Source organism: Nansenia antarctica, assembly GCF_963989245.1.
Source record: "Nansenia antarctica genome assembly, chromosome: 12".
In the NCBI taxonomy this organism is placed as follows: domain Eukaryota; kingdom Metazoa; phylum Chordata; class Actinopteri; order Argentiniformes; family Microstomatidae; genus Nansenia; species Nansenia antarctica.
The window spans coordinates 17,130,669-17,143,168 of record NC_137682.1 but is presented as its reverse complement, the minus strand read 5'-3'; the positions used below and the strand labels follow the sequence as shown (position 1 = coordinate 17,143,168).

The 12,500-nt window shown below is 48.1% G+C and overlaps 2 protein-coding genes across 2 annotated transcripts in view; both read left to right on the top strand.

Moving 5' to 3' along the window:
• Positions 1–4,721, top strand: part of tmprss7 (transmembrane serine protease 7) — a gene marked incomplete at its 3' end in the record, with an annotated part of 10,820 nt that extends 6,099 nt beyond the window's left edge. The window contains exons 13-17 of the mRNA XM_080542680.1: positions 541–657; positions 1,767–1,962; positions 3,206–3,474; positions 3,812–3,948; positions 4,557–4,721. Of these exons, the coding sequence (XP_080398806.1) occupies positions 541–657; positions 1,767–1,962; positions 3,206–3,474; positions 3,812–3,948; positions 4,557–4,721 (884 nt within the window). The remainder of the gene's footprint in view (positions 1–540; positions 658–1,766; positions 1,963–3,205; positions 3,475–3,811; positions 3,949–4,556) is intronic.
• A 1,073-nt stretch (positions 4,722–5,794) lies between these two features.
• The window catches only part of LOC308168323 (suppressor of tumorigenicity 14 protein), a gene marked incomplete at its 3' end in the record, with an annotated part of 13,425 nt that continues 6,719 nt past the window's right edge, over positions 5,795–12,500 (top strand). Inside the window, exons 1-8 of the mRNA XM_080542872.1 lie at positions 5,795–5,926; positions 6,862–7,048; positions 7,275–7,399; positions 10,115–10,182; positions 10,565–10,767; positions 10,892–10,987; positions 11,677–11,896; positions 12,166–12,308. Coding sequence (XP_080398998.1) covers positions 5,834–5,926; positions 6,862–7,048; positions 7,275–7,399; positions 10,115–10,182; positions 10,565–10,767; positions 10,892–10,987; positions 11,677–11,896; positions 12,166–12,308 — 1,135 coding nt within the window. The 5' untranslated portion in view covers positions 5,795–5,833. The remainder of the gene's footprint in view (positions 5,927–6,861; positions 7,049–7,274; positions 7,400–10,114; positions 10,183–10,564; positions 10,768–10,891; positions 10,988–11,676; positions 11,897–12,165; positions 12,309–12,500) is intronic.

Genomic DNA, 12,500 nt, shown 5'->3' with positions numbered 1-12,500 from the left:
GTGAGTGTGTTACAGGAGTGTGTGTGTGTGCACCAGTGTTGTGAGTGTGTTACAGGTGTGTGTGTGTGTGTGCACCAGTGTTGTGAGTGTGTTACAGGAGTGTGTGTGTGTGCACCAGTGTTGTGAGTGTGTTACAGGTGTGTGTGTGTGTGTGTGTGTGTGTGTGCACCAGTGTTGTGAGTGTGTTACAGGAGTGTGTGTGTGTGTGTGTGCACCAGTGTTGTGAGTGTGTTACAGGAGTGTGTGTGTGTGTGTGTGTGTGTGTGTGTGTGTGTGTGTGTGCACCAGTGTTGTGAGTGTGTTACAGGAGTGTGTGTGTGTGTGTGTGTGTGCACCAGTGTTGTGAGTGTGTTACAGGAGTGTGTGTGTGTGCACCAGTGTTGTGAGTGTGTTACAGGTGTGTGTGTGTGTGCACCAGTGTTGTGAGTGTGTTACAGGAGTGTGTGTGTGTGTGTGCACCAGTGTTGTGAGTGTGTTACAGGAGTGTGTGTGTGTGTGCACCAGTGTTGTGAGTGTGTTCTTCTCCCTGGCGTTCTACAGAGACCAGCTGCTCTGACATCAGGTTCCGGTGCCGCAGCGGGGCCTGCATCCTGAAGAAGAACGCCAGGTGTGACGGAGTCACCGACTGCCTGGACCACAGCGACGAGACGGACTGTGGTGAGCCCCTTAACCCCCAACAACACGACCGTAACTCGACCACACAACAGGTTCAAGTCATCCGTTAACATGACCAATAGATAGTCCTGTAACATCCTGTAACAACACATAGTTTCACCTTTACACCCCCACAGAGATACATCACCACAATACGGTTTCTAAACATCCTCGCTAACTACGTGGTTATGTCGTACGTGTGGTTCAGTGAAGCCCGGCGTCTTCCACCAGCCTTCCACTGTGTGTGATTTAGTTCTAAGAAAGCTACGATACACAGATGTATCCAAACCCCCTCAGATTGAACTGAACCACACACAGTGTAACCACACCACACCACGTAAGTGGTAAACCAAAGCTCAGTTCATCTGTATAGGTTTCTAGCCTAACCACCATTTTGTCTGGACCTCTGTGTGACCCTGTGTGTGTTTTCATTACAAAGCTGTTGTTTTATAATCTCCCCTGGCTGGGAGCGCCGAAGCTGCTGACCTGTAGCGCAGAGCTGCCCCCTCAGCAATAGCTCTCTGTGTTTGCTGTTATTATGCTGTGATTGGGTCTGAGGGTGATGGGAACAAACTACGCTTTGATCACAGCGGCACACATACACACACACACACACATGCACATACACACACACACACACGCACATACACGCACACACACACGCACACACGCACATACACACACACACGCACATACACACACACACACGCACACACACACACACACACGCACGCACACACACACACACACACGCACATACACACACACACACACACACGCACATACACACACACACACACACACACGCACATACACACACACACACACACATACACACACACACATACACGCACATACACACAAACACACACACACACACACACACACACACACGCCTTCTCATAGAGCCGTCGCTTTTAATTAGGCTGCAGCAGACCTGTCTGTCACAGCTGTGACTCAGCAGTACTGTGGCCATACGTGTGTACTGGACTACACACAGACCAACACACACACACACACACACACACACACACATGCCACGCGCAAACGCACACAAACACACACATTTCCCCTGCCTGTGGTACAGTTGTATTAATTATTGTCCATCCCAGACTGCGGTCACCCCTCCCCTGTGAAGAAAGTGGGCTCGGCCTCTGGTCAGGCACGGGTGGTGGGCGGAGTCAATGCTCTGGAGGGGGAGTGGCCGTGGCAGGTCAGCCTCCACTTCTCTGGTTCTGTGTACTGCGGCGCCTCCGTCCTGTCCTCTGATTGGCTCATCTCAGCCGCACACTGCTTCAGCAAGGACAGGTGGGTAGAATACTCACTGACTGTTTATATACTGACCACAAGTTGACCTCAGACTGACATGGGAGTTGTCTTACTTCTACAGGAAATGATGACATGTACCCTCCTCAGACACTCACTACATCAACATACACACCCTCCTTTATTGTTCATATCAATATGACACATTCACTGTGGAAAAAAAACATTTAAATTATTGGAAACTAGAGGTCTAATATGCTTCCATTCATTGCCTTCAGAATGACCAGTTCTATATTGAGTTGTCCTACATCTACAGGAAATGATCATATACACTCACTGAACACTTTATTAGGAACACTATACTAATACTGGGTAGTAGAGCCTCCCTTTGCTCTCAAAACAGCCTCAATTCTCCATGGCACTGATTCCACAAGATGTTGGAAACATTCCTTTGATATTCTGGTCCATAATGACATGTCTGGACATGAACACTTGAACACTTGATCTTTGCACTTCTTATATTTATATTTATTTATTACTTTTGCACTATGATGTTGGTTTACACTGTCTTGTCCTGTCTTGCACCTGTCCTGCTGTAAACCGTCCTCCACTGTCCCAAACCAAATTCCTAACATGTTTACATGTCATGGCAATAAAGTCTCCTGATTCTGATTCTGATTTTGATTCTGATGTTGCATCACGCAATTCCTGCAGATTTTTCAGGTGCACTTTCAAGCTGGGATTCTCCCATTCTACCACATCCCAAAGGTGTTCTATTGGATTCAGATCCGGTGACTGGGAAGGCCACTGAAGAACACTGAACTCATTGTCATGTTCATGAAACCAGTTTGAGACGACTTTTGCTTTGTGACACGGTGCATTATCATGCTGGAAGTAGCCATTAGAAGATGGGTACATTGTGGCCATGAAGGGATGCTCACGGTCAGCAACAATAGTAAAATAGGCTGTGGCATTCAAGCAATGATTATTATTAATATTAGTATTAACAGGCCCAAAGTGTGCCAAGAAAACACTCCCCACACCATTACACCACTTGAATGAATGAGAAGGTGTACAGGTGTTCCGAATAAAGTGCTCAGTGAGTGCATAACCTAATCAAACCCTCACTACATCAAAATATACACCCTCCTTTATTGTCAACATCAATACGACACATTCACTGTGGAATTTCATCCAAATCAACCCCAATTTCCTTCTGACAATGCCAAGTGTTGAAAGAGCTGTGACACCCCCCCCCCCCTCCTCTCCCCTTCCGCACTGCCAGGCTGTCCGACCCACGTCAGTGGAGCGCCCACCTGGGCATGCTGACGCAGGGCAGTGCCAGGCACGTGGCGGAGGTCCAGCGGATCGTGGTGCACGAGTACTACAACGGCTTCACCTTCGACTACGACATCGCCCTGGTGCAGCTGAGGAAGCCCTGGCCCCCCTCCCTCAGCCCCAAGGTCCAGCCCGTGTGCCTGCCCGCCTCCTCCCAGACCCTCACAGAAGCCCACCGCTGCTGGGTCACCGGCTGGGGCTATCGCTCCGAGGACGGTGAGAGACTTGGACAGGGTTAGCGGTTCAGGGGGGGGAGGCTGCTGGAGGTAGAACATCGGGAGGACGGGCTCAATGGTAATGCATGGAACGGAAGGCGGAACGGTATCGATACCGTTCTTTATTTTCCCTTCCACACATTCCATTGAGCCCGTCCTTTTCCGATTTTTACCTCCACCAGCCTCCCCTTGTTAGGGTATCATAGTTGGAATCCCAGTTGAGGTAGAGAAAGGGCTGTCGATACAATAGAGTCATCGTTTCATCCTCCCTAGCATGGCCAGGTAGTGAGGACCCTTCTTCCTCTTGAGGACCCGTCTTCTTCTTCTCGTCTCTTCAGATAAGGTCCTGCCCGCCGTGCTACAGAAGGCTGAAGTGTCCATCGTCAGGCAGAGTGAGTGTAAGAGGAGGTACGGCCCCGTCTCCCCGCGCATGCTGTGTGCCGGGGTCCCCTCTGGAGCGCAGGACGCCTGCCGGGTGAGTGTCCAACCAGGGGAGGCTGGGGGAGGTAGAACACCAGGGGAGGCTGGGGGAGGTAGAACACCAGGGGAGGCTGAGGGAGGTAGAACACCAGGGGAGGCTGGGGGAGGTAGAACACCAGGGGAGGCTGAGGGAGGTAGAACACCAGGGGAGGCTGAGGGAGGTAGAACACATGGGGAGGCTGGGGGAGGTAGAACACCAGGGGAGGCTGGAGGAGGTAGAACACCAGGGGAGGCTGAGGGAGGTAGAACACCAGGGGAGGCTGGGGGAGGTAGAACACCAGGGGAGGCTGGGGGAGGTAGAAATCAAAGGACATTACATAAATGGTAATGTATGGAGTGGGAGTGAGGAATGGTATCAAACAGACATGTCACATGTCAAACCAGGGAGCCGAATTATGGACGGGGGTGGGGGGGGGGGCCTTAGTGATGTAGTAATACATGTCCTATGACTGTAGAACTATATAAGGAAGTAGGAACACACATATAGCTTCAGTCAGTAGTTTCGTTTAGCTTGACATTTAGAAAGTTTGTCCAGAGTATCTCCCCCTCTAATCCCGGCCCCCCTCCCTCACTGTTCTGAGCTGGATTGGGTTTCCTCCCCAGGGAGACTCTGGGGGTCCTCTATCGTGCAGGGCGCCAGGCGGGGGCCGCTGGTTCCTGACGGGCATCGTGAGCTGGGGGGCGGGCTGCGGCAGACCCAACCTGCCTGGGGTCTACACCCGGGTCAGCAAGTTCACCGCCTGGATTCAGAGCCACATCCGTACCTGACCCCCCACATCAGTACCTGACCCCCTGACCTATTTTACCTGGTGGTTCTGACCTGGTGTTCACTGAAGAATGATGGTGGTAACAAAGTAGTGGTGCTAGTTTCAATGGATTGCAGATTAACCACGGTAATTAGGTAATTACTGTGTAATTATACCATTTTTACTTACTGGAAAGACGATACCCGGTAATCAGAGGGCAGGCGGTAAAAAAAAAGCATGCTTTTGACTTTTCACCGCCCTTTGTTGATCAGTTTAACAATAAAACTCATCAAACAGATGCCGAGAGAGACTCGTTTTTTTCAAAGTTATTCCAATCTCATGACATAATTATTATTACTGGCTCGATTGAGTCACTATCTCCTTAGTCCTCCTTAAACTAAAGTACTCTATATTATTATTATTATTATTATTATTATTATTATTTATTGTTTTGCCATATTATTATAAAAATATTGTCTCTTTAGTAGGAAAATCCAATCTGATAGATGCCACAGACACAAGAGATGCCTTATTGGCAAGGCAAGGCACATTTATTTGTATAGCACATTTCATACAACAGGGGCAATTCAAAGTGCTTTACATATAGCATAAAAAAAAGGAGGATAGTAAGAAAATAAAAATGACAGTGTTTTTTTCCATTGATCAGTTTTATAACTCATGACCCATAACATAATTAATTTGATGTATGGGATCTTGTTAGAGTGTCTGAATAGTAATTGTCGGTTTTGATTTTCACTGTGGAACCTGGAAGCCAAGTCGCCATTTTTGGAATACCTTACGCACGGTGTCCTCAAACATTCTTTTGTCTGTCCTGCTTTTATACACTGCATGCATGGAGAGAAAGTTTGCCCACAATTTCTGTCGCACGGATGGTTGTGTGGATTGTACTCTTTCATAGTGGTCCCATTGTACCGCGCTGCATTCTGGGACACTGTGTGACACCTGCCTGCACAGGTAACCGGGAGTGAGTGAATGCCGCCGCATCCGACCCGCTCAGGTCGGGTTTCTGCACTTTTTCAAAGGAGCGATCGGCAAAGGATTTCCTCTCTCCATCATTTCTATGCCTGAGGTATTGTTGCATATCGCCGCCACGGAGCCAAACGGGACAGTGCCATGAGGACTCTCCCCAAAAGCAGAACTTGCGAAGTTTACAGCGTCTCGGGATATGGACATATCAGTTCTGCGGCTGCCAGCCTACCTGCACAGGTAAGAGAGATGGCTTCAGCACTGCACTTTTCACCAGACCCCGAATATAGAACGGGAGACAAAGACAAAGCGATGCTGCTCTACCAAGAAAAAAAAACACTGTTCTCTACTAAGTATCCCTTTTTATTATATTAGACTACTTTTTTTTAAAGTGTTCAAGTTCAAAATGCCCAAGTCTTGTTTTTTTTTGTTTTTTTTCTTCTTCTTGTTTTTTTTTCTTCACACAATCTGATGTTCTGTCTCACTCGTAATGATTTCAATGAGGGACCGACTTAGCCCAGTTATCTCTGGTTCATCTTAATTGTAAAATCCGTCTCTAGGGGTATCTGGTTCTAGCTCTCATGAATGTCCATGTCAAAGTGCGCCTCTTGATTGAGTGCTGACACCACTGCGCAAGGCCGTGGGAAAGCAGACCCTTAGAGCCACGCTTTGTCCACTCCCTCGGGGACCCTTGCCAAGACACTCAATGTTTTAGCTCCTTCCTTTCAGTTGAGAAGATGTGTTGCTCTCAATAAATCAATTAGTGCTTTAAAACTGTCGGAAATCAGAGAACCTGTTGGAATGGAAAGGTAGGAGACCTCGGTGAGGTGATATGTTCAATATTGACTTGGACACTCCAATGGCCCCTGTTCATAGCATTTTTTTCAGCGTCTTTGAGCCTCGGAAAAGCGCTATATAAATGTTGTGAATTCTTATTATTATTACTTTTTCTTATGATGACTGATTGACAGACGATTCACTTACTTAGACAAATGTATTTATTGTAAGTCACTTTGGATAAAGGCGTCTGCTAAATGTTTTTTTTTTTTTTTAATGTGAACTCAAAATGGGCAGTGAAATGTCCCCACCCACCCACCCACCCACACACTCAGAGCCACAGAGAGGAAGAGAGATGAGTTATGAGAAGGGCAGGTTGATATCCTTGTGTCTGGCAGGGAGAGGGGGCTGTGACAGAGCCCACCCAGTCACTCAGCCCCCCCACGGAGCCTGACTTTCAGGCAGACCACAAGGGCCAGGGGGGCCAAGGACCCGTCTGTGGGTCATGGAAGAGGTGGGCACTCGGGGTCCTGCCCCTCCTCCCCTTCGCTGCAGCCATTGCACTGACTCTCCGTTTCTTTACATGTAAGTCAACAGCACCACCTGTGTGTGTGTGTGTGTGTGTGTGTGTGTGTGTGTGTGTATAAGCCTATGTACGTACGTGCGTGCGTGCGTGTGTGCTTGCGCAGCTGGGCTATAGGATATACCTGGGAGCTGGATTGTAAAACAACAGTGCTTCAAAGTGTTTACCTTAAACCTCCCCCTTTCCAAAAGTGACACTACAATGTTTGTCTTAAACCCCTGCCTCTAGCTCCACCCCCTTCAGTGTTCTACCTCGGTGGCAGCATTGAGTTCCCCAACCTGACTTTCTCATTGGATCTGACTGACCCCACCTCCGAAAAGTTTCACCTCCAGACTCAGGCTCTGAACCTTTATGTAAGTGTGATAATCCAGCTGTCCCAGTGTCCTCTGCTCGCTGTCTTTCCTCCAAATGCCACTCTAGAACACTGCTGATTATACTCCCTATACCGCGCTAGACATCATCATCTGTGACATTCTAGAATTACTGCTTCAGTGTCTGCCGGCTCAGCTGATCCTGAGACCCTCTCTCTCTCTCTCTCTCTCTCTCTCTCTCTCTCTCTCTCTCTCTCTCAACATCCCCCCATCTCCCCCTCCCCATCTCTCTCTCTGCGGTGGTGTTAAATGTAAAGCTGCTGTAACTGGAGCAGGGCTCAGTGTGTGTGAGGCGGCATGGCGTGGGGAGGGGGGGCAAGGCCAGGTGGAGGCGTAGGGGGGGGCCCCAGGGACCGGGCCCTTTCAGTTCTGAGGACAAGCCCGGCGTTTGTGAGCCCAGAAGGGCTCGGGCAGCCCAGAGTGAGAGGAAGAGCAGGCCCTCAATAAAAACATTGTCTGTGTGGCTTTCACACAATCAGACACTCTATGCTTCATCTCACAGCCGAGAGACAGACAGACTGAGAAGCGGAGACTGGGAGAGGGGGACAGGGGAGAAGGGCAGGGTCCTAGACAAACGGCAGGGGAGGGGAGATGGTGGTGGTGGTGGCGGTGGGGGGGGGGGGGGGGGGAGGGGGGGGGGGCGGTGGTATGGGGGGAGACTGAGATTGGGAAGAGGGTGGGGAAGGGACAATGAGATGAAGAAAGGGTAAGTGATGGGGAGGGGTAAAGTGGGAGACACAGGAAGGGCAAGGGGTCACAGGGGCAGCGGGGGAGGGGGGGGGGGTTGTGTAGCGATAGAGAGAGGGAAGCGGACATGTAATGGGTCGAAGTAGATGAGGAAATGGAGAGAGTGCGGGAAGAGATTAGACGGGATGAGAGTGAGCCATAGAGAAGAGGTTAATAGTAGGGTAGGGTTCATTAATTGATAGGGCGGGATGTCCTAACAGGTCCACAGTAATTCCCGTAATTCTCCTGTAATAACAGTTGTGGGTGAGTTAGTGAGGCGATGTGCTGGTGCCGGTATCTGGGAGGCCATCTGTTCATTAAAGACCAGCTGAACCCAGGGCCAGAGACCCATACCACTCAGGGTCTGCCGCTACATGACTGGCAGATATGGAGACAATGGAGCTCTGTACTGCTTGAAGCCAAACACACACACACACACACACACACACACACACACAGACCCACACACTCTCAAACACACACACCCACACACACTCTCACACAAACTTTCTCCCACACATATATACACACACACACACACACACACACACATATTCACACACACACATATACTATACATACATACATACACTCATGGACAAAAATATTGGCATCCCTGCACTGTCAAATAATGCACCACTTCTCCCAGAAAATTGTTGCCATTACAAGTGCTTTGGTATTCAGAATTGTAAGAAATAATTGTATTTCAAGCATGATTTGTATTTAAATGGTGGTCCAAACAAATTCAAGCTGACCTGCAACAAACACAGGGAACAACTGTGCCAGCTAGCAGCACTATCAGTCACCATCTGAATGAAATCAGACGCTATGGTAGGAGACCCAGGAGGACCCCACTGCTGACACAGAGACATAAAAAAAGCCAGACTGGAGTTTGCCAAAGCTTACCTGGGGAAGCCAAAATCATTCTGGGAGAATGTCCTGTGGACAGATGAGACCAAAATAGAGCTTTTTGGTAAAGCACATCATTGTACTGTTTACAGAAAACAAAATGAGGCCTTCAAAGAAAAGTTCACAGTCCCTACAGTCAAACATGGTGGAGGTTCACAGATGTTTTGGGGTCGCTTTGCTGCTTTTGGCACCGGATGGCTTGACAGTGTGCATGGCGTCATGAAATCTGAAGACTACCAAAGAATTTTGGGATGCAATGTAGACCCCGGTGTCAGAAAGCTGGGTCTCCGTCAGAGGTCATGGGTCTTCCAGCAGGACAATGGTGTAAGACAATGGTATGGTATAAGACAAAGCGCTGGAGAGTTCTGAAGTGGCCAGCAATGAGTCCAGATCTAAATTCTATAGAACAGCTGTGGAGCGATCTCAAAACAGCAGTAAACCCTTAAAATGTGAGCAACCTGGAGCAGTAGGCAAAAGAAGAGTACCGGTACTCCCAAAATTCCAGTAGAGAGGTGTAAGAAACTCATTCATGGTTACAGAAAGCAATTGATTTCAGTTACTTTTTCCAAAGGGTGTGCTACCAAATATTAACTTAATTTTGTCCATTTTTGGAGTTCTGTGTGGAATGATATCAGACTTGATGATCTTGGCTTTTTTCTCTGCTTTTTTTGTGTCGTTCCAATGCAAACCAAAGAAATAAACATGTGACTACCAAAGCATTTGTAATTGCAACAATTTTCGGGGAGAAGTGGTGCATTATCCGACAAAAGTGCAGGTGTTTTGTCCATGACTGTACACACTCTCTCACACAGAACAGCGCTTTTATGCTCAAGTTGCAGGTTCCACCCGGTGGAGTAGTGTGGCACACACCCGTACACACACACACACACACACACACACACACACACACACACAGAGTCGTGGCCTCACGTCCTGGTGCTGTGATATCACACCTGGTGTGCATGTCGCTTTTCCTAACAGTGTTTTTCTCTCTCTCTCTCTCTTGACACTGGGTGTTTTTGTCTCACCATTGGGATGACATTTGAACAACGTTGGGATCAGTTCTCACAACTGTATGAGTCGTCTCCCTGGAGCTCCTACTACCTGCGCTCAGGGATTACTGCCTTCAGGTAAGACACAGATATGGAACTGGCATCGAAAGGACACCTGTAAATGTAGCACCTTAAATAGAACACTGTGAGGCACCGCAGATTCTCACAACATTTCACAGCTCTCTTACTGGGGGTGTGGAAGTGCAGTTTCCAATAGGGGTTTCCAATGCGTTTTCCAGTCATCTTTTAACGATGATGCAGGTGATTGACGGTGATGATGCTAAGTAGGTTGATAATGACACCCCGAACGGATGAAAAAAGCATAAATATAACAACAACAGCGAATGTCGAAAGAGGGTCAATGGGGAATTCCAGGATTTTAACCCCAAAACTCTAATGGTTTTTCCTCTACTGTCAATGTTGAACGTTGCAACATTGTGAAACATTTGTGCTGTGACAGTGAAGGAGTGGAAGGACTGAATGTGTTCTACTGGAGTAAGTTCTCCGCCCCGGACGATGTCGCCATGGAGATCCAGAGGTCCGGTCCTCTGCGTCTCCAGCGCCGTCTCCCCGGCACCAACAAGCTGCTCAACAAGCTGCTCTACAGTCGCAACGAGTTACGTTACTACATGGAGCAGGACGACGACACACTCAGCCTGCTGGGTAACTCACCTCTCTCTCTCTCTGTCTGGACTACAGTTCCCAGCATCCTCTCTGGTAAGACCAGCCCTATTCTTTTTTGCATGTCCATATCCTTGAAATCCCATTGGTCTTTATGTCCGTGCAGGTTTGGACCCTGATGACTTTGACTCGGACGACAAGTTAGACAAATCCAAGAACCCCAACACCCTGCAGAGTGGGAAGTGGCAGTTAGGATTCCAAGGTTAGGAGTTGGTTGGGTTGTTGACATTTTGATTTAACACTATCACTGCTCTTCTTTTTGAAAAAAGTATAATTGATTATTTGTACAATTAGTTTAGATTAGATTCAACTTTATTGTCATTGCGGTGTACAAGTAACAGACAGCGAAATGCAGTTTATCTAACCAGGGGCCAGTTGCATAAACATAGATAAAAAAATAAGACTGACTTATTTTGAGGTTAGAAAGTTAGCCACCTAGCTAAGCTTGATTTAAGATCTGTGTTGCTATGGGAACGACTCAGGGCTAGTAGCTAGCTAACACTGTAACTCCAGTGCGGTAAACTACTTCACTGGTTAAAATTGCTAAGCAGTATACTTTTCTCCACATTATATTCCTCCAATAGGCCTATACATACGTTTTCAGCAGAAGAAAAGGGAGTTGATCTCTCAGATCTTCCGCCACTCGGCCGTCATGTTGTTTTTCCTGTTAAGTGTCTTATTTTACCAAGAATGCATTGCGTGACAGGCTATCTAAGTCAGTCTTACTTTAGTCACTCATAGGTGAGCTTTATGCAACAGGAACATTTTAGAGTCTATAGCAAAACGGACTTAAAGTGAGATCTAAGTCTAAGACTGGGTCTATCTTTATGCAACCAGCCCCAGAAGTGCAAATAGTGATAATGACCATGAACCTGCTGTTACCTTCCATAGCGATGTCCTTTGACCTCTACGCCAAATACGGTAACAACCGCACCCTGAGCCTGGTGAGTCCCAAGAAGCCGTACTACCAGTGGCGTCTGCGCGTCCCGTCGGGTCATGTGGTCCGCCTAGTCATCCTCACCCTCCACGGAGCCACGCCCGGAAGCTGCTCCGCTCACAAACTGTCTGCCTACGACTTCCTGCTTCCCCTACAGAACAAGATCATCGCCAGGTACAGAGACAATAGACCGAGAGAGAGAGAGAGAGTGTGTGTGTGTGTGTGTGTGTACGCATAAACCAGTGGAGACTGGTGGAGGTAGAAAACAGAGGAGGGGGCTCATTGTAAGTAATGCATCAAACGTGTGTGTTGGACTTCATGGAACGGACATTCCTCATTCCTCATGCTTTAAAAATGAGCCCTACATTTTCTCCCTTCCGCCAGCCTCCACTGACATAATAGTGTTTGTTCTAACCCAGATGTGTGTGCGTGGTGAGTTCCAGGTGGTGTGGTCTGCCTGTGTCTGGCTCGTCTCCTGTGATGAAGCTGACGTCGTCCGGTAACGTGATGCTGGTCACCTTCTCCTTCAGCAGACAGAGGGACGGGGCCATCTTTAAGGCCTACTTTCAGGCCATCCCCAAAGCAGGTCATCTACAGGATCACACACTACTCTTTATTCACAGTCATACGTCTTATAATGCTTCGTTATGCACAATCATACCTCTTATAATGCTTCATTATGCATCTCTCTTATTTATTCTACACATCTAAAGAATGGCTGTATCTTATCATTGTGTGCGGATTGTGTGCCCATTGTGTGCTTTCCAACACAGTGTTT